General features: G+C 32.4%; 2 protein-coding genes across 2 annotated transcripts; one reads left to right on the forward strand and one right to left on the reverse strand.

The window, feature by feature from the left end:
- Positions 1 to 15574: 15574 nt before the first annotated feature.
- On the forward strand, positions 15575 to 18750 carry LOC107458882 (uncharacterized). The gene is made up of 7 exons (XM_016077099.3): positions 15575 to 16725; positions 16915 to 17049; positions 17142 to 17290; positions 17378 to 17588; positions 17750 to 17987; positions 18090 to 18237; positions 18345 to 18750. The coding sequence occupies exons 1-7, from the start codon at positions 15615 to 15617 to the stop codon at positions 18648 to 18650; spliced, it is 2298 nt and encodes a 765-aa protein (XP_015932585.1). The 5' UTR covers positions 15575 to 15614; the 3' UTR covers positions 18651 to 18750.
- A 71-nt stretch (positions 18751 to 18821) lies between these two features.
- Positions 18822 to 21484, reverse strand: LOC107458890 (uncharacterized). Its single transcript, XM_016077106.3, has 8 exons — positions 21240 to 21484; positions 21043 to 21108; positions 20697 to 20739; positions 20133 to 20187; positions 19904 to 19952; positions 19602 to 19669; positions 19348 to 19456; positions 18822 to 19157 (listed from the first exon to the last, which is right to left on the reverse strand). Exons 1-8 carry the CDS (start codon positions 21444 to 21446, stop codon positions 19044 to 19046), a joined length of 711 nt encoding a protein of 236 aa, XP_015932592.1. The 5' UTR covers positions 21447 to 21484; the 3' UTR covers positions 18822 to 19043.
- Positions 21485 to 22196: the final 712 nt, after the last annotated feature.

The raw sequence follows: 22196 nt of genomic DNA on the forward strand, positions 1-22196 counted from the left end.
TTAATATAATAATTAAATGAAGTCTCAAGTTTTTTTTTTTTTGGTGACAAGTCTCAAGTGTTACCACTCAACCGTAAAAGTAATTTTGCAAAGAAATTAAATCTCCTATCAAAAAGCAAATTAATAAATAATAATAGTTACGATACATATACAAATAATAAGTTTAATTATTTTTCTAATAATGTATGAGGTAGTACATATTCTATTAATAAAAACAATGATGCTCAATATTAATTTATCCAAACCTCTCTATCAATCCTTTAATAATGCATCAATTAATTACTTAATTAGTAAGAAAACAACAGAATGAACATATAATATCTTGGTAGAGCCGTTTGAAACGCTAAATCCTGATCTACTCTTATCTAAAGGTCAACGAAAGACGGCCGAATGTGATAAAACTGGTCTAACACTCTTCATTTTCGTAAGGCATATCTCTCGCTACCGAACGCGGTATGTTCAACATCGTTTTTGTCAACCTCCATCTAAAAATCCTAATCCACCGAGCTAAGTGGAGAGATGTCGACGATACTGAGAGACTGAGATCTCTGTTGTGGGCACACGCTCACGAAGAGCATTAGCCCGGCGGCTTACTTTAAGGCAATTGAGGAATTGCATCCCACTTTCTCGGCAACGGCAGTTGCAGCTACAAAGGTCCAATCATCATTTTTTCAGGAATCTTCGTTGTCGATTGGTAATGTGACGCCGGTAGGGATGTTCAAAACCGATTCGGACCGATTTAAACCGACCAACCGAACTAAAAAAATAAAAAATCGAATAAACCAAAAACCGAAAAAATCGAAAAAAAATACATTTTGTTGTTTTTATTGCGGTTCGATTCGATTTTCGGTTCTGACAATGAAAACTCTAACCGAATCGAACCGAACCGGTATATTAAAAAAAGAGTAATTCTTCGCATACAAGGGATTAAGGCTTGTAAGCCTTACAAGTTCAATTAAAACTAATGCTCAAAACACGCTTCCAACCATTCTTCTTCCTCTTCGTCTTCTTCTTTTCTTTCGTTTCTTGCCTTCTTTTTCTCCTTCTTCTTCTTCTTCTTGCTGCACGTTCTTCTTCCTCTTACTCTTCTTCTTCTCCTTTTCTTTCGTTTCTGCACGTTCTTCTTCATTGTCTTCCTCTTCTTCTTCATTTACGTTCTTTTCTCTCTGTTTTATCTTTTTTTTTTCGATTTTTCATGATGAAATCGTTTTTGAAGAAGAAGAAGCAGTAGAAGATGAGGAGGAGAAAGAGAAAGAGTTCTGAATTATGCATAAGATGTATTTTAACGAATTTTGGGTGTATTTCTTTAAATCCTTTGGGTGTATTTTCTGTAATCCTTTGGGTGTATTTTCTATAATCGTTTGGGTGAATTCCTGTAACCATTTGGGTGTATTTCTGTAATCCTTTGGGTGTATTTCTGTAATCATTTTAGGTGTACTTCTATAATCGTTTGGGTGTATTTCTGAAATTCCATTATCTTCAAAAGGATTACAGAAATACACCCAAAGGATTACAAAAAATACACCCAAAGTATTTAAGAAATACACCCAAAATTCGTTGCATAATTCAGAACTCTTTCTCTTTCTCCTCATCTTCTGCTGCTTCTTCTTCTTCAAAACGATTTCAAAGCTTGATTTCAGAAACCATGAAAATCGAAAAAAAAATGAAGAAGAGAGGAAGAGGAAGAGGAAGAGGAAGAAGAAGAACCGTTCTGAGTGTAGCGCTTTGAAAACAGGAAACGTTGAATAACGCATTAAAAGGCCTAGTAATTTGTAAGACTTGTAAATCAAAAAGACTTGTATGTGTAGCACTCCTCCAAGAATTATAAAGGGAAAAGGCAAGAGAAGAAGGATGGTAAGCAAATTCATATACAATTTACCTGAGACATTTATTCGACCCAGCAGCGCCGAAGCCTTCTCCCCACCGAGCCACCTAGCACAGCACCACCCAGCAGTATTTTCGGCCACCCACAACACAGCACAGCACCGACTACCAAGCCACCCAACCACCGATTCAAGTGAGACATGGAGCCCGAGCCTCTGAGTCAGGTATGTAATTAAGTAATTTGACTAATTTCTGTTCAATAATCATTATTCAGTGATTCATTGTTGCTGGCTGTTGTTAACTTGTTATTGTTTTATTTGTTTCTCATTGTTTAGGAAAATTTATTATTTTATTTGTTTTATTGTTTTACTTGTTATTGATTCACTGATTATTTGATTTCATTGTTGCTAGTTGTTGTTTTTTTGCTGGTTCAGTGTTCATTGTTTTATTTGTTGTTCATTGTTTAGGGAAATTGCTTCTGATTGTTAGTTCACTGATAATTGTTTAATTTATTTGTTGTTCTGTTTTTAATCTATTTGTTGTTATGTTTTTGCTCTTGAATTATTAGACCAAAGAAATTAGATTGATAGATAAAAATGATAGTAAAAAATGATAGTTTGTCCTGTTTGTTATAACCCTTGTAGCTTTGGTTATGATGTATTAGGAAAAAATCTGCAGGCACGCTTCCCCTTCCCTTGTATTGGAAGATATCACTGGATCACAACATGCGCAAAAATGATATCACTATATTGTTGCTACGTGATGTTTACTGGTGGGTGCATTGTTGATTTGATGAATTATTTTATTGTTGGTTTTGTTGCTGGCTTGCTGCCTTGCTCGTTGCTGTTTATTGTTGGTAATTTGCTGGTTGATGTTTATTGCTGGTTGCTGAATTATTTTATTGTTGTTCTGTTTATTGTTGGTAATTTGGTATTACTGGTTATTGAATTATTGTTCAGTGTATTGAGATCAGTGTATTGTTCAGTTTATTGTTGATAATTTGGTATTGCTGGATTGCTGGTTATTGATTTATTTTTCAGTTTATTGCTTAATGCTAGTTATTGATTTATTGTTGAATGTTGATAACTTGGTAATTGGTATTGTTGGATTGCTGCTGGTTTATGGTATTGCTGGATTGCTGCTGGTTTATGGTATTGCTTGATTTATTGTATATATTGGTCTTTTCTGATTGCTGGTTTACTGATCATTGTTTAATTTATTTGTTGTTCTGTTTAAGAAAATTTATTTGCTGGTTCACTAATCATTGTCACCTCTTAATTTGAGCAGATTTGAAGGTTTTTTATGATAGTTCCATTGATGGAGTTATCAAGGAGAGCTTTACGGAATAGTTTGTCTTGTTTGTTACACTTGTAGCTTTAGTTATGATGAACTAGGAAAGAATATGCATGAATATGAATATCTTGATAAGAATGGAATAGTTTGTCTTATTTGTTATATAACACTTGTAGCTTTGGTTATGATGTACTAGGAAAGAATATGCATGAATATGAATATCTTGATAAGAATGGGATGGATTGTCAATTCTTTGAATCAGTGATTGATTCCTTATTTTAAACTCAGTGACTTTGAGATCATGGGGAAAAAACTCTAAAGGTGGCTTCAAGACTTTCCTTTTGTTAAAAATTATAGTTGCATTAGTAAAATGATCACAATTCACAAATAGGTAGAAAAGGATGAAGAGGCAACATTTTTAAAAATCGAACAAACCGAATCGAATCAAACCGTTTTAATTGGTTTGGTTTGGTTCGGATGGCCTCAATAAAAAACCGAACCAAATTGAACTGCAGTTTAATTAAACGATTGGATCGGATGACTTTTCTCTCAAAAACCAAACCAAACTGCACCGCGAACACCCTTAGACGCCGGGACGTCGCTTGGGTCACCAATCTTGGCGAGGTTAATAACTCCGCTATGGTAACATAGTTTAGATTCACCAATCTTGGTGAGGTTAGCAACCCGACCACTATGGTAAAAATAGTCATAAACCCACCTTGGTTAGCCAAGTCAAGGATGCACCTCTTACTCTCAAAGAGTCTAGAGAAAAATAAGCACAAAACTTATTTCATATTCAAAAATAAACGTCAACTCTATTTCATAAATAAAAGGTACATAAGTTATTTATACTAGTTGGGGAAGGAAAAACCTTCATGACTCGGACAATGTGGGACTAAAATATAACACAAAGTTCACTATCCTAAACAATATGGGACTTGTATTCCCTTATTACAATTAACTAATATAATTAACCTACTAACCCTACTTGCTCATGCGTCATTCTCTCTGGGTTATTGAAAGAACTCTTACGTGAAAAGACTTGTGACAGCAGATGATCAATCTCATTGATGAATCCACACCAAAAAATCCTATTGGTGACTCCACACTAAAGACCCGCACTCACAAATCAGATGAAATTTTACAAAATCCGTAGCAGACGATCTTATTGACGAATCCAAACCAAAAGATCCCATTAGCGAAATTCACGCTAAAAACCTGCAACCACAAATCAAATAAAATTCTACTAAAACAAGGTGAAGGCCATAAGAACCGATCTTGCTCTGATACCAAACTAAAGCCGGGACGTCGCTTGGGTCATCAATCTTGGCGAGGTTAATGATGAATGGATTTTTGGTTGGTAAAGAATTCACAAATAAATTCTCGTTGCAAGTATAGTTTCTAAACCAACTAAAATCCTTTCACGCAAAAATTTGTTTGTCACAAGTACAAACCCCTAAAATTAATAACCGAAGTATTCAAACCTCAGGTCGTTCTCCTTAAAAATTGCAATAAAGTGTTCTTGTTATTGGTTATGAGGTATGTTTTGGGGTTTTGAGATAATAGACGAGAAATATAAATGGCAAAGGAAATCAAATGACAAAAGAAGTCTAGGCATGGTTTGGTGGTCAATGATCTCTATCCTTATCACTAACCACAACATGATAATTTTAAGGATCAATCCCATTAAGTCATCCTCTAACAAGTAAAAGAAAGTCAAATGAGCTATATCAATCCAGGTCTATAAGTCCTAGCCACTCACTAATTGAATTGATGAAAGCTAGAGTCAATGGCTACTGGACATTAGTGACTCAAGAATTTCTAAGTTACCTTCCCAAGTCAAGAGCACTAAAATCTACTCTAACATTCTTCCAAGCATTTCATCAAACACTTGGAAGGCATAAAAGAAAAGCATAATAACATTTCAATAAAAGTAAATCTACACTACTCAATTACAAGGAAATTAATAACAATAATTCAATTAAGCAATAAAGGAAATCAAAACATGAATTGCATTAGAAGGAAAATAGGAGAGACAAAAGTGCATCAACATAAAAGTAAAGAATTACAAGAATTAAATGCTAAACTAGATAGAGAAGATGTAGAAGAACAAGAATTACAAAAAGAAAAGTAAATCAAAGCATGAAATTAACCTAGATCTAAGAATTCCTAATCTACCTCTAACCTAAGAAGAGAGAGCTTCTCTCTCTAAAAACTAACTTTCCCTCCAAAACTAAACTAAACAAAAACTAATGTGTTGGAAGGTATTGACTCCCTCTTGAATTCTGCCTTAAATAGCCTCATAAATAAGTTGGATCTGGACCTGGGAAGCCCAAAATTCGCCCCAGCATTTTGCCTTTAAGTGAGTCACGTGCGAGCATTGACGCGTATGCGTGGGTCACGCGTACGCGTCGTCATGCCTGCGCGTGCGTGTCGATCTCAGCATCCCAAATCCTTGTTTCTTCATGAGTTCTCCACTTGCATGCTTTTTGACGAGAGGACTTTTGCCGGTAAAGAATTTTATCAGAATAATCACGTTGTAAGTATAGTTTCTAAACCAACAGAGAATCCTTTCGTACAAAAGTTTTGGTTGTCACAAGTAACAAAACCCAATAAAATTTATAACCGAAGTATTGAAACATCGGGTTATCTCTCAAGAAATTGCAGGAAGGTGTGTTTATTATTGGTTATGGAAAAAGTATATTCTTGGGTTTTGAAATAGGGAACAGAAAAATAAACTGGCAATAAAGTAAATTAATTATCATGAAAACCATTGCAAGGTATAAGAACTGGAAATCCCATTCTAGTTATCCTTATCAGGTGTGACGAAAATTGTTTATTGCTCTTACTTAGTTAACCCTTACTAAATAAAGGAAAGTCAAGTAGACTAATCAATTTGATTCCTCAAGTCCTAGTCAACTCCTATGGAAAGACTAGCTTTATAGGGATCCAAATCAATCAGCAAATTCCAATTTTTAATCAACAGCTGAGTTTGATAACTCAAGTATCACCAATTACTCAACCAAAGCAAAGGGAGAAAAATCCAAATTATTTATATCCTAAAGAGAAGAAAGCAATCATAAATCTGAAATACCTCAATGTGTATTAAATAAGAAAATCAAATCTAACATGAGAATTCATAAATAAAAGTAATAAAATAAATAAAAATAGAAGAGAAACCAAAGTAAAGGAACATTGAATCTGGAATGAAGAAGAAGTAAACCTAACCTAAGAGAAATCCTAAATCCTAAAAACTAAGAAAGAGGAGAGAGCCTCTCTCTCTAGAAAAACTACATCTAAAACTAAAATTGTGAATAATGAATGTTGTGTCTCTGTTGTTCCATGAGTGGATGCATTCCCCCACTTTATAGTCTCTAATCTGTGTTTTCTGGGCTTGAATTTGGGCCGAAAAGGAGTCCAGAAATCGCTGGGGACGTTTTATGCAATTTTCTACACGTGGCGTCCGTCACGCGTGCGCGTCATTTGAAAGTTATCCTTCTCATGCGTTCGCGTTGTCCACGCGTGCGCGTCACTTGGGTTATGCGCGAGTCATGCGTTCGCGTCGTCCATGCATGCGCGTCGCTGCCATTTTCGTCAAAACTTCATTTTTACGCGTTCCTTCCAGTTTTGCATGTTTTCTTTCTGTTCTCTAAGTCATTCCTGCCTTATAAAGCCTGAAAATACTCAACACACAGATCACGGCATCGAATGGTAATAAAGGACAATTAAAAATAATAATTTTATGGTCTAGGAAACATATTTTCACATATATTAAGGAATAAGGGAGGAATTGTAAAACCATGCAATTTATATGAATAAGTGTGAGAATAGTGGATAAAATTCACTCAATTAAGCACAAGATGTATGATAAACCATTATTTTATGGTTTATATTGTGTTTGATTGAGTGGTTTTATCAAGCTTTTCACCCACTTATTCATATGATTAGCATGTATTTATAATTTCTTCCCAAATTGTTCTATGATTGAAAACTTGCTTCCTAAAGACTTTTTAGTTGTATATTTTTATTTTCCTTTGTACCATTCGATGCCGTGATCTGTGTGTTAAGTGTTTCAGGCTTCATGGGGCAAGGATGTCGTAAGGAATGAAGAAGAAGCGTGCAAAAATAGAAGGAACACAAGGAATTGAGGAGATGACCAGCGAGAAGTCACGCGGTCGCATGGCTCACGTGACTGCGCGAAATGGAAGAAATCAGAGTGATGCGTTCGTGTGCCTGACGCAACCGCGCGGACTGGAATCTGCACGAACGATGCAAATGCGTGGACGACGCGCACGCATGGTACGAAAAACACTGAGTGACGCGATCGCGTGGACGATGCGGCCGCGTGACGTGCGCGATCTGCAGAATTACAGAAGTTGCTGGCAGAGATTCTGGGCCGCATTTCAACCCAGTTTTCGGCCCAGAAACACATATTAAAGTCAGGGAACATGCAGAGACTCAAGACATCACTTCAGATTCAATCATTACTCACAATTTTTAGGTTTTAGATGTAGTTTTTAGAGAGAGAGGTTCTCTCCTCTCTCTTAGGATTTAGAATTAGGATTCCTCTTAAAAGATTTATGATTTCAATTCTTCATCAGGTTCAATATTCCTTTTACTGTATATTTTCTCTTTTACTTTCAGATGATTTAATGCTTGTATTACTTATGTTGCCTATTTGGCTTAGGGACCATTCATGTTATGATTTTCTTAATTAATACAATTTGAGGTATTCCAGTCTCATGATTGCTTTTTCCCTATTTATAATTTAGATTATTTACTATTGGCTTTAGTTGATTAATCGGTGACTCTTAAGTTATCAAACTCATCGTGATTGATAATTATTATTCTTGCTGATTAATTTAGATCCCTATAACTCTAGTCTTTCCTCAAGGAGTTGACTAGGACTTTAGGTATTAAATTAATTTGTCCACTTAACTGACCTTCATAGTTAGAGATTGACTTAGTGGTAGCAAAAATATAATTTTCATCACCATTGATAAGGATAACTAGGATAGGACTTCCAGTTTTCATACCTTGCCAAGAGTTTTATTAGTTATTAATTTATTTATTCCTGCAATCTATTTTTCTCATTCAAAACCTTTTCAAAACCCAAAAACACTGTTTTGCATAACCAAAAATAATTCATACTTCCCTGCAATTTCTTGAGAAGACGACCCAATGTTTAAATACTTCGGTTAATTATTTTTATTGAGTTTGTTACTTGTGACAACCAAACGTTTGTAAGAAAGGTTGATTGCTTGGTTTAGAAACTATACTTGCAATGAGAATTTATTATAACTTCTAAACCATCAATCTTCTGCTCTTCAATGTACCACGAAATAGTGGTGTATCACTTTTCCTCTCCATCCCTTTGATCATTTCCTATCCTTTCCAACCTGAATTCACTAACAAACACATCAAGACATCTAGTGGAATCAAAGGTGAGTTAAAATCAACCAATTAAGGGTCTAAAAAGCATGTTTTCACACTTAAGCACACTATAGGAGACAATCATGAGACCATGCTATTTCATTGAATAAATGTGGGTAAAAGGTGATAAAATCTCCTAAATTAAGCACAAGATGTACCACGAAATAGTGGTGCATCAGTTAACAACTCCACTATGGTGACATAGTTTAGATTCACCAATTTTGACGAGGTTAGCAACCCCACTATGGTGAAAATAGCCATAGACCCATCTTGGTTGGCCAAGTCAAGGATGCACCTCTTACTCTCAAAAAGTATAGAGAAAAATAAACACAAACCTTATTTCGTATTCAAAAATAAACTTCAACTCTATTTCATAAATAAAAGGTACATAAGTTATTTATACTAGTAGGAGAAGAAAAAACTTTCATGACTCGGACGATATAGGACTAAAATATAACACAAAGTTCACTATCCTAAACAATATGTGACTTGTATTCTCTTATTACAATTAACTAATATAATTAACTTACTAACCCTACTTGCTCTGTGTCATAATGCCTCCCTATCCCTCGAATTCAAACCGTGCCTTCTCTCTATCCCTGCAAGAAATATTTTCTCCCAATTTATAGGGTCCAATTTCAGTTGTTTCATTCATTTAAGTTGTATTTTGAAAAGTTACGTGTCTTGTTATTATTATTTATTTTGTTCTTTGTTTGTTCGTCTCATGTTTAAGTTCTTATCTGCTTGGTTATTTATTTTAGAAAAACTCCTAATTTTTTTAGTTTTTATCTTCTCTACTACATATTTATTTTATCTTCACTGTTGATACTAAATCATTTTTAATCTTTTTATTATGAATGTCATATTTTTTAATTTTAAAATTTATTTTTCTCAATCTTAAATGATATAATTTTATGCAATTAAATAATAAACTTTTGGTGAAAAATTTGGAAAACCCATAAAATTCTATACGTTGAGATTCTATACATTGCAATTTCTCTTTTATATCAAAAAAAGATAAGCACTTGCTAATTTTTTTTCTTGGTTTTGTTTGACATTCTTTTGAAATAAGATGAGTAAGTATTTATTTATTTTTTTTAATTATCCTACATAGCTTGAATTGTACTTCAATTTTTTATATGTCTATTTTTTTGAATTATTCCACACAATAGAATTGAAGTCAAATTTATCTATCTACCTTTTTTTTTTAGTTTTTTTTTTCTTGTGTGTTTTTTGTAACTAGATTTTGTTTTAGATTTAGTTATTTTTTTTTGTAATTTCGGTTACAATTGATTGAATTATTTTTTCATTTCTTGAGTATTGGTAATGTATTTAAAAGATAGTGGTATGTGTGTCTTTTTATTTTGGTTAGTGTTGATTTTTGTTAAAAAATATTTTATACTTTATAGATGATGATGTTGACTTTATTAGAAAATCATATTTTTTGGTTTGTGATTTGATGTAATTCTTTATTTTTTTTCTTTCTCTATTTTACTGATGTGCTGGTTTTTATCTTCTTGGCTATTTACTTTAGAAATACATATTTTATTTTTTTCTTTTTTAAAATAAAATTAGTAATAAGATTAGGTTGATTTGTATTATTATACACCAATTGAATCGTACATCGATGTTATTTGGATTTAGTTATTTGTTTTTATGAAATTTGAGGTACAATTTTATTAATTTTATTTAAAAAATGTGATTTATAACAAAAAAAGAAAAGCACTTACTAATTTTATTTTTCGGTTTTGTTCGCCGTTCTTTTGAAATAAGATGAGTAAGTGTTTATCTTTTTTGTTTGTTATCCTACAGTGTTTGAATTGTACTTGAGTTTACATATCCATTTTTTTAATTGTTCCACACAAAAAAATTGAGAGCCAAATATATTTTTGTACTTTTTTTGTTTTTAGTTTTTTTTTTTTGTGTGTTATTGGTAACTAGATTTTGTTTGTATAATAATTAGATTGTGAAAAATAATTAGAATACTGTTCTATAAAGTGCTGTTGAAAAATTTTAGAAAATATTGATTAGTGATACATTTTTTTGGTCCAATTTCAGATGCTAGTTTCCTTTAAGTTGTTTTATGTAAAGTCATTGTATATTTTATTACTATTCTACATTTTGTTCTTTGTTTGATCTGCTCATTTTTAAGTTTTTATTTGCTTGATTTTTAATTTTAGAAATACTCCTTATTTATTTAATTTTTAATCCATAAATACTTTTTGGCTAGAGATTTTGTTATGGTTGTCAGAAGATTAATTCAAACTTTTTTTTAATTCTTTTTTGTTGTCTTTGTTTCTTTTGTTTCTTTGGTAATTAATATTGTGTTATGAGAATCAAATACTACAACTTCTTATATTAGTCACATGATTTTTTTGAAGTTTTTGAGGTTGGGATTATTGGATTGATCTGTCCGTTGGGTTAGTCAGACCACTCTTCAAGTAGCTTTAAGCTTATGAATTAATGGAGCTAATGAGATTCGTAATCTTGGAGCTGTCTGGAGAGTGGCCTGAGCAGTTGGCCTATTTAGCTATCAAGCTTATATCGATTCTTTTTCTGAAAAGTTTGAGTATTTGATTCTATTGTCATATTTTCGTAAATAAAATTAGTAAGAAATTTATCCCTATTTGTTATTCTTTTTTATTTATATCTTCATTTTTTGATTGTATTTTTTTTCTTTTGAGCACAATTTTTGAGCTTTGTTGATGGGCATTTTGTTTTTTGGTATTTAACTACATAGATAATTACCTTGTGTATATCTTCATTGGGAATATATTATTTTGATTGGAAATCTAATAATATAGAAAGAAAGCCTAATAAAATAATGATGTCTATACTAAAAGATGTCCTCATCTAAGTCTACCACTCTTGGATCTATGCATAAATTTTTTTTTTTATTTTGGTTCTTCCTTTTCTCTAAGTGTTGCTTCATATTCTTTTTGTTATCTTTCTCTTCTCTCTCATCCTCTCTCTTGCTGTTAGCTCATAATTTATACAAAGGATAACTTAGGGTTAATATAATATAACTTACTATTTATTATATACCTTATTTGTGTATCAATTGTTGTTAGCTTAGGGCCTATATATAGGATTATTTAGTGGGGCCCGCAAATATCTTTTGATTGATATCTAAGGTTAATTAATATCTTTCAAATCTCTATCTTATTTTTTTTTCCTCCAAAAATAAGGATTTTATGTATTTCAAAATTCAAATTACTCAATTGATGTGTGTTTATAAATAAAGACAAAATCTCTTGATCATGTCACATTTTTCTCACATTCATGTTGCTATTGTATGTGTTTTAGTTGCTATTTTATTGACTGAAATCTGTTTTTTCTTTCATCCCTTTAATTGCATTTTAAGATGAGAACTGCCATGAATATGGTTAATAAGATTAATCCTGAAAAAGAAGCATGGAACCTCAAAATTAGGGTGATTAGGCTTTGGACTGTTCCTATTTTTACTGGTCAGCTTCTCCCAAATTTTATGAAGATGATTTTGGTTGATGAATCTATGAGTTATAGTGGTCTAAATCTATTAATTTTTTTAGATTTTTTTTTGTATTTAAATGTGTTTCTCTTTACTTTTTTTATATCGAGGTCTCAAATTTTATTTCATTTAAATTTATTTTTCTCTTTATTTCATTTGTCATTTATCAAATATTTGTTGTAATTTGTGTTGATTGTTAGGGGTGCAAGATACAAGCTACTGTTCGGAAGACTATGATTTATAAATTCAAAGAACTTCTCTCTAAAGGTATATAAGTAGAACTGGATTGCAAGTTACAGTTGAAAAAAATATACCCATTTGCAATTTAAAAGACACTATATAATAGGTACTGGATTGTAAGTTATAGTTGAGAAAAATATACTCATTTACTTAAAAGGCACACAATATACTTAACTGATTGTCCTGATCTTACATATTGTGACTTGAAATGTATATCTTGACTTCTAATATTTTTTCTACTTTTCATTCTGTATATAAAAATGGGATAGTGATCACATTACCATGGCTTCTGAATTGAAAATTTTAAAAGTTATACCCAAGTTCACAGTGATGTTTAATGGCACTATATTTATTGGCAATCTTAAAAAGATCTTGGAAAGTCTGAGAAAAATGACAAGGATCAAAAATTTAAAAATAAGAAAAATAAGGAGAAAAAATATGGAGACATCAAATCAGTTGCGAGATAATGACAGAAAGACAAGTAAGCATGAATTGATCTCTAAAGCAAAGGAGGAGGTAATTTTTATATGTAAATGATAAATTATATATTATGATTGTTCTGGTTATTTTTGAGATAACATTAAATTGATGCTTTCTATAGGTTGAAGCTGGGTATAAGGCTGCATCGTTTGCCCCAAATATTACGGAGAGGAGACAAATGCAATCTGAAATACTCTCTTTTTTGTTTGAGACGTATTTTCGCATTCTGAAGTACACAATATATTCTATAACAATTAGGTTTGTATTTATATAATATGTTTGTATATTTGTATTACAGTAAAGTACCATTAATTGTTGGATTGATAGGGGGTGATAATTTTTTTATTATTTAATATTTAAAATCAGAAAAAAGAAAACTTTTTTTTGAAAAAATATTAATTATTAAAAAATTTTAATTTTGAGACATCTAGATGTGTTTGATAAATGCAATATATAAAATAACTTTTTTTATTAAATAACTTTTTTAATCTTTGGATTACTCATGCCATGTTTCTTAATTTTGACCTTTCTATTTTTTTGATTTTTAAAAGATATAATTTAATGTCTTTGGAATAATAAAATATTTTTGTTGTAAAAAGTAAAAAAATCTATAAAATTTAATGTTTCAATTCTAACTCATGTCGTCCTTATTTTGTATTTTACTATTTTTTATTTTCGTAATTTTTGTTTATCTTTTTTTTACAATCAAATTGAGTTTCAAATTCACCTGTGTGCCTTTTTAAATAACAATTCATTAAAAATTTTTAATCTATTTTCATAAAAATTTATGCACTGAATTTATATCTGAAATTTATTTTTGTTGTCACACACAATAGTTAAAGTTGAAAAAGAATATAAGAAATAGTAGTTGAGCTTTTGTGATTGTGACTTCCGTAGTCCCAATTCAATGCAACAATATTTTAGAATAAAATTTTAAGAGTGAATTTTTTCTTTTATCATTTTAATTCTAAATAATCTTTAAGTTGATACGGGATTGAGTGAGTCATAATCTTATAACTTTTATTATTGTTTTTTGTTATTCCTTTTTCCATCTTTACTATTCTACATGTTCTATAGTACTTGAATTTGCTATTTTGGGTGAAATAATTGTTTTTGACCTTTGAAAATTTTGTTGTTGAAAATTTGATCCTGTAGCTACTGTTGTTTTGATTAATAAATAACAAACATTTATTAGTTCTTGATCATGATATGTATTGATAGTTGGATATTAGAGTGTAGTAATTATAGTAAAATATTATTTGTTGTATCAAGAAAAGGTATAAATTAGGACTAGAGGTAAGCAGAGCATACAGTTGGGTACATATGTTTTCTATCCGTGCATTGCACATATTTCAATGAAGAATAGAAGAGAAAGCAAGAAAAAAAAAAGACTGTTCTCTTTCATTTAAGTTAGGATTTTGATTAAAAGGTAGTGGTTGAGAAATTTGTAGAAATGAGTTGAAGTTGGGCAAAAAAAGTTTTACACTTATCGGTCTTCTTTTTTCTTTGATCTTAGAAAATAACAAGTTTGATGAGATATTTTAAATATCCATTCTTTTTTTTCTCTTTCTTCAATTAGTATTTAAATAGAATAAAAGGTCAAAGTAGTATTTTTTTCAAATCCTTACATTTTTTGTCTTTTTATGCATTTGGCCCTCTCTTTTTGATAGACCTCTATTAGCATTCAAAAATGACAACTTATATTTTTGTAAAATAAATTTTTTATCTAAGATATAAATTATTTTAACACGATAAATCAAAGAATTTTTTTAATATACATAAATTATATTGGTTATGGTTCTTATTCATGTTTATCTTTTGAATTATATTGTTTATATTTTTAAGTTGTATTCGTATAATTTATGAAGTTGAATAAGATATAATGTACTGTGAGACAGGACATGTATAGCCAATTTTAAAAAGTGCTCGTCAAAATGAATGTTTCAAAAAACATAAATACTTATGCAAATTGTGAGAAATTAAAAAAAGATACTTATATATTTTGAGTTGTAATATACTAAAAAAATCTATTACATTTAATTAATAATTCAACTCATTAGACTACTTATGTATTTTGGGCCAATTTTTCAACCCGTGCATTGGACGAGTCTTCCAGTATAATCCATGGGTGCAATTAAGTTTTGGAGCCTCCTAGGTCCTACGTTGATGCGACTTCCTTGCCTATTGTTGAATATATTACTTTTCCTACTAAATAACCAAAGAAAATTATGCATTTCGTATCATAATACGACACCAACAAAAAAATACTAAATAATAATAGAGAGAAAAGATCTTGAAATCTAAATTTGTTTATGTTAACTTAACTTGTTTATGGCTGTTAAGCACGTACCACGGATGTCAACTACTACTGTATGTAGCTTCTCTCTTGTTAAGAGAACCTCGGAGATAGAGTGATCGAATACTAGAGTGGCAAGCTGAATATTTATATTTTCTTTATATACAAATTACTTCAACCAATTTTATTTGAATAATTATAAATAAAATAAATACATACATAATACGAGATACTATACAGTATATGAAAAAGTATATACATTATTGAACTTTTTAACTAACCACTTCAAATACGAAAGAATAAGGAGATAGACCCGGTCATCATATTATGTATTGTTGTCACATTTGAATCCTTTTTGGTTTATTCCAAAGAAATAATTAACAATAAAATCAGATCAAATAAATTCAACATTCCCACACGGCCAATTATCCTTGAATAACAAAAAATTAAAAGGTAATAATAATAATAAAAATGAAGCAATAACTAATAACCATGCATATACCTTTATTTCTCATCTCTATTCTCTGTTCTCTTAGTACCAACGATAATTAAGTCAAAATGCTGCGGTGTTCTTGTACCACAAAAACTCCCATCTTCCTCTTCCTCTTTCTCATCTTCCACTTTCAGATTCTCTTCTACCAAGCACACTCTTGGATAAAAGCTGGTTACTGGTTTTATGGTTCTGAATTTCCCGTTTCTAACATAGAAACTTCTCTCTACACTCACCTCCTATGCGCTTTTGCTGATGTCAACGCTTCAACCTATGAACTTTCCATCCCTTCCGATGCTGCAGCATCATTTCCTTCTTTCACAGCCACTCTCAAGCACACCAATCCATCTCTCTCTACACTTCTTTCCATCGGTGGTGGTACTGCTGACCACACTGTCTTATCTTCCATGGTAAGCAATGCTTCTTCAAGAAAATCATTCATTCACTCTTCAATAACACTCGCTAGAACCTATGGCTTCCAAGGCCTTGATCTTTCATGGGTTTCTGCTAACACTACCAATGACTTGAAAAACATGGGACTGTTCTTTCAAGAGTGGAGAGAAGCTGCAAAATCTGAGGCAGTAAACTCCAGCAACAATAATAATCAAGAACTGATTTTAACTGCGGCTGTTCCATATCAACCAGGTTCTGATTTTGGTTCTTACCCTGTGGAGTCTATCAGTGATAACTTGAATTGGGTAAATGTTTTGGATTATGATTACTACACACCTCAATCAACAAATTTCACTGGAGCTCATTCAGCCTTGTATGATCCTTCTAGTGATGTCAACACAGACACCGGAATCAAGCGATGGATAGATAGTGGGGTATCTGCTAGTAAGTTGGTTTTGTCGTTACCATTCTATGGATATGCATGGAAGCTTAGGAACCAAAGGGAGAATGGAATAGGTGCAGCAGCAACAGGTCCAGCAATCACAAAAGAAGGAGACATGACCTACAAGGATATCAAGGATTATGTTCAAAGATATGAAGCAACTGTGTTGTATAATGCTACTTACGTGGTCAATTATTTTTCAGTTGGGTCAAATTGGATAGGATTTGATGATGTGAATGCTGTTAAAACCAAGGTGTCTTATGCTAAAGAAAAGAAACTAGGTGGTTATGTTGTATGGCAAGTTCCCTATGATGATGACAAATGGCAGCTTTCTAGTGCTGCAGGTAAAGAAACTAACACTGAAAATTAATAACTAATTTGATTCCTTTCTTTTTTCTGCATAATTACTTGTGAGAAATGATCAAAGTTTACTGTTACTTATTATTTGACTAACTTAATGGCCTAAAACAATAAATTCTGATGACCTTCTAGTATTTCTCGTTACTTATTATATGGATATTATTTTTTCTCAGCTCAACAGGTGGTTGGCGGCGGAGAACACCATAATTGGCGGTTACCGGTGGTGATCACTTTGACAAGTGCTGTATGTATTATTCTGTTGGGTTTCATAATTTACTACATAAGAAGGAGACTAGTAAAACCAAAGGGTAAGTTCTTGTTGACCTGAGATTACTCAACATTGGTGGTGCTCTTGGTTGAAACTAAGACACTGAATTTTGTATATTCATTTGTTACTTAGGAATCATGATTGCGGCTAGAGATGCAGGACATTTTCCTGATTGTGTTCCTGATGTGCAAGTCTTTAGCTTATGTGATATTGAGTTAGCCACTAATAGATTTTCGATTGAAAACAAGCTTGGTCAGGGTGGCTATGGTCCTGTTTACAAGGTACAGAATCTAACTACAGCACATTAATCCTAAGATAATGATATCTAATTACTGATATTAAGTACAGTGCCTATTTGATTTCTACAGGGAATATTACCAGATGGCAGGGAAATAGCAGTGAAGAAGTTATCAAAGACTTCATCACAAGGGTTTGAAGAATTCAAGAATGAGGTAACACTCACTGCAAGGCTACAGCACGTGAATCTTGTTCGGTTGTTGGGTTTTTACATTGATAGAGAAGAACAGATGCTGGTGTATGAGTACATGCCAAACAAAAGCCTTGACTACTATCTATTTGGTCAGTAATCTTCACTTGTCTAAAAATGAGTGAATATGTAACATATTGTTTCAAGTTTTGATGTTTTAGTAGCTGCTCATATAAATGATATACGATCAAAGGGTAAATTATGGACAAGACAATTAACCAGCATTTTGATCCATGAATTGCTTCTGTATCAGACCCTATCAGGCGGCTTCTTCTGGATTGGAGCAAGCGTGTAGCTATTATTGAGGGTGTTACTCAGGGACTACTTTATCTACAAGAATATTCTAGATTAACAATAATTCATAGAGATATAAAAGCTAGCAACATTCTGTTAGATGGTGAGATGAAACCAAAGATTTCAGATTTTGGTATGGCAAGAATATTCTCAAAAGATGAGCAAGAAGCAAACACGGCCAAGATTGTTGGAACATAGTAAGCTTTTTATTGGACCTAATTAAAATATTTCCTCTAGAAGATTTTTTCTTTTCATCTAGCTTTCTAATGCATCATATTGCTTGTATTTGTCTAATGCAGTGGTTACGTATCTCCTGAATACCTTAAAAAAGGCTTGTATTCGGTAAAATCCGATGTGTATAGCTTTGGAGTTCTACTTCTGCAGATTATAGGTGGCAAAGTAACAAGATATTATGGCGAGCACGAAAACTTAACCTTGATGGAATATGTAAGTAAAGATACTATCTATAGCATGTGATTAATGTTCTATATAGTTTTGTTTGATTTTAACTAAGAAGTCCATGGTTGTGCCTAATGAGGAATTGGTTTCTTCAGGCTTATGATTTGTGGAAAGAAGGAAGAGGCATGGAGTTTGCGGATCCTTTTCTTGATGACACAGCTTCAGACTGCAAAATATTGAGGTGCATACAAATAGGTCTATTATGTGTGCAAGAAGATGCCAATGACAGGCCTTCTGTGTTGGAAATTTCTTCAATGTTAAGAAGTGAAACTGTTCTTGCTACACCAAAGAAGCCAGCGTTTTCAAGAGAAAAAGACATGCAGGAGCACGGTGAATTTGTTATGAAGCAAGAACATTATTCGGTTAACGAAGCAACAATGTCTGAGACTGTAGCAAGATAGTGCTGGAAAAATCTTTTGGGCGTGTAATTTTTAACTTTTTTATTTTTTATTTTCATTCTTGTACAATGTCAGTAATGTTCATGCAAAGCTTTGCTTACAATTCTCAGTTTGTTGATTGATTGGACTAATATTAGAACTTTCACAAAAATTCTGAATTAAGACTTAACCAAATATCCAAGAACAAACTTGCACAAGAAATTGTCCACTTGTGTACATGATTTCAATTTGAAAAATACATTAAATACAACAAAAAGAAAATACAAATGTTAGGGGACTAACATTTTTTCCTTGCGCTTAACTTGCATTTGAACCAATACTAGTTAATTTTTCCATTTTTCATTCACAAGGAAAAATGAGAAGATGAATCAAAATTTCCTGTGGCCAATCGGGACTTCATGTTTGTTTGACATGCTGCGATCTAGCACAAGCAAGAACAAAGACACATGATGCTACCAATCCCACCAAGTACCCACCTATTGCTCCATAGCTCACACAAATAGGCCATTCCTAACAAATAATGGAACATTATTAAGAACATGATGGCCAAACAGATTAAAAATAGTTTTAGTTAGTATAAGAGTAATGTTACATCTAAAGTGAACTCTCTTCATAGGAATAGAAGAAATTATAGACACATGACCAGTGGTAAGTAACTTGTGAGTTGAGATGAGAAAAGAGTTTATAAAAAGGAGATTACCTGCCATGGCCTCTCCCAGTCAAGTGGCATTGGCCAAGCCCCAAACCAGCCCCCAATAACTGCTCCATGAGCTGGCAAACAAATCAAATACTCTACAGATCCATTTGGCCTACATGTGAATACAAGAAGAGGGGGAAAATGTAAGGAAAATACAAGAATGTCTGTGTTTGTGCAGCATGGTAAGAAAGTTTTTTCTCTTTTTTTTTTTTTAATGAAGAAACATGGTAAGGAAACAAAAAATACAAGAATCATACTGTGTTTGTGCAAAGATCCGCTTCCAATGAGCCCATGATGAACCAAGAACACATGATGCTGGAACTGTCTGTTATAGTACAAAATGTGAGTTTATACACTTAATTTATACACAATCACGAGCCACAGGCCTAAAAGAAATCTGGTAATAATACATCTGAAAACTGTTTTCAAGAATGCAAAGTATCCCCGAAAAATCAATGTACAAAAATACATTACACCACACAAGTGAAATATAAAACAACAATAGTGTAGTCTTCAAGAAGATGTAAAATAAGAAAATGGTAATAAAATAGACACTCACTGTGAACAATGACATCATAAGAGACCAATTTACAGTCTTTGGGAGAAACCTGAGTTCAGAGACTTGCGGAAGTTAGAATTATATAAAATACCACACATTTTGCTTCCATTAGAATATACATACATACTTTTAACCCCTTATTTCCTCCTCAACAACGATAGCATTGCAGTCTTATGCAGATTGAAATAACATAAAACAAAAAACTGTATATACCACTTATTTCACATACTGAAAGGTGACAGGTGCCCCCAAAGCAATAGCTCCTAAACAATTTAGTAGCGCCCCTGTAATAAAAACAGTGAATCAGTTAGCTTAAAAAATTTAAAATGAGTCAGCCAAGAAAGAGCACAACACAAATAGGGATGAGGAAAACACAAAGGAAAAATAAAAATGAGAAAATGATTGTTAATAACTTAGTTTAATTTTAACTACTCTAAAAAAAAGTAGTCCGGTTCACAAGTATCCCGCATTAATGCAGAATCCGGAGAATGGCCGCATCCAAAGATTGTAATATATGCAGCCTAACCTGATAATCACATCAGTGGCCTTTACACGGCTTGAACCTATGACCTTGATTTAACTACTCTAATGCCAGAAAACACTTTTATGGCTCAATCTATAATACATTGACTTCCCAAAAGAAAACTATTTCAAGTTATTGAAGGAAATAACAGGCCAGCAGTACAGTGGCTGTGAAGAAAAACTCAAAAAAGGATAGTACAAACACAAAAAGCTATGACATCCAAATTGATCAAGAACAAAGACAAAAGAGGAAGCATAAGTTTCAACTAACCTATTGGAACTGCTAGCAAGCCACGTCCAACGGCTCGCAGGTACTGCACATGACACACGAAAACCAAACACTAAGAAATTAGATCCTCCAGATGAGGAACCCGCAGTGTTCGAAATTGCTGTATTAGTGATAAATTAAACAACAAACATATATATAAAATATAGGGAAATAAATTTTAAATTTTGAATTCCAATGAACATGAATTTCCTACTAGATTATTATCACTATCAGATGAAGATAAAGGCTTTTTCCATTTTTTTTTTTCTTTTTCTTTTTTCCTCATGTGCTTCCGACTAAGTTCAGAACATCATATAAGGGGGAAATTTTTGAAGAAAATGTAAGCTACCATGCATTGCCGGGGATTCTGTCGATAGCGACTGTAGAGAAGGATCACAATTGGAAGCTCCACAAGCTGGGATTTAAAAAAGAAAAACGATGCAGAATAAGGCAATAAGAAAGATTTGTTTTTCTTCCAAAAAAAGGAATAAACGGAGCATTACAAAAACATTGAGAACAGAATAACTAGGGAGGAATAGAAGGTACCCAGATGAAGAAGATGGTGCGAGAAGGATCAGTGACGAGGTCTATAGAGAAGCCACTATTAGCTACATAGAACGCTAAACCCAACCCCAAAACGGAAGAAAGCGTGACGATGAATGCCTCTGAAGGTGAGATTTTCGGTGGCGAGGAGGCATCTACCGTTGAGGGTTTAGTTACCGTCGTTTTCTCTCTCTTTTTCCGGCGATCCATGGAGGAGAACACTGCGACTCCGAGATCCAATGGATCCAAGCTGTAGTGTTAAGGAATGTTGACTTGTCTTGGGCCTAGCCCATACAATTAAGTTGGGCTTTTAATGTTCACTTTAACTCTCGCAAACCATGTTATTCCACTCACTCAAGTATTTGTGTCACTGGTATTAAAATTAAGAAATTTTTTATGTCACATGCTGTTTTGAATAAATTCTGTACAATTGAGAACTTTCCATCTTCTTCTTTATTTTATTTTTTTTCTTCTTATTTTACCTACTTATAAATTTTCTTATTTTGTATTTTTAACAAAAAAAATCAAATAAAAAATAATGCAATATATATAAAAGAGGAGAGGAGGTGAAAATAAAAAAACTGCAGCAACAATGAGAAGATGATAATAAAGACGAAACACCTGGGAAAAAAAAAACAAAGAACGCAAATAAAAAAAAAGTTTATAATTTACGCACACGTAACATGAGAAATTTTTATTGACATCAGATCAACTTAATCGAATTTATGTGATAAAAATCTTTGAGAGAGAGAGAGAGAGAGAGAGAGAGAGAGCTTAAACCTAACACAACTGGAATGAAGAATAGCTTGCTTAGTATTGAATATTGATTAAAAATATGTTGACCAAAAAGCCCTATAATACGTTAAAGGTCAAATGTAACAAAGACTGGAAACAGTAAATTGCACTTTTAAATTGACTTCATAACTATGACATTTGTACGTTAAAAATTAAAAATATATA

The sequence above is a fragment of the Arachis duranensis genome, chromosome 1 (genome assembly GCF_000817695.3).
Source record: "Arachis duranensis cultivar V14167 chromosome 1, aradu.V14167.gnm2.J7QH, whole genome shotgun sequence".
NCBI lineage: Eukaryota > Viridiplantae > Streptophyta > Magnoliopsida > Fabales > Fabaceae > Arachis > Arachis duranensis.

What these genes read in the sequence shown, in the direction of transcription:
- LOC107458882 (XM_016077099.3), top strand. Translation starts at nt 15,615, where the DNA reads ATGCTGCGGTGTTCTTGTACCACAAAAACTCCCATCTTCCTCTTCCTC. An exon ending in GCCAAGATTGTTGGAACATA is followed by an intron (nt 17,988 to 18,089) that starts GTAAGCTTTTTA and finishes TGTCTAATGCAG; the next exon opens with TGGTTACGTATCTCCTGAAT. An exon ending in ACTTAACCTTGATGGAATAT is followed by an intron (nt 18,238 to 18,344) that starts GTAAGTAAAGAT and finishes TGGTTTCTTCAG; the next exon opens with GCTTATGATTTGTGGAAAGA.
- LOC107458890 (XM_016077106.3), bottom strand. Translation starts at nt 21,446, where the DNA reads ATGGATCGCCGGAAAAAGAGAGAGAAAACGACGGTAACTAAACCCTCA. An exon ending in CTTGCTAGCAGTTCCAATAG is followed by an intron (nt 20,188 to 20,696) that starts GTTAGTTGAAAC and finishes TTTTTATTACAG; the next exon opens with GGGCGCTACTAAATTGTTTA. An exon ending in CGGATCTTTGCACAAACACA is followed by an intron (nt 19,457 to 19,601) that starts GTATGATTCTTG and finishes ATTCACATGTAG; the next exon opens with GCCAAATGGATCTGTAGAGT.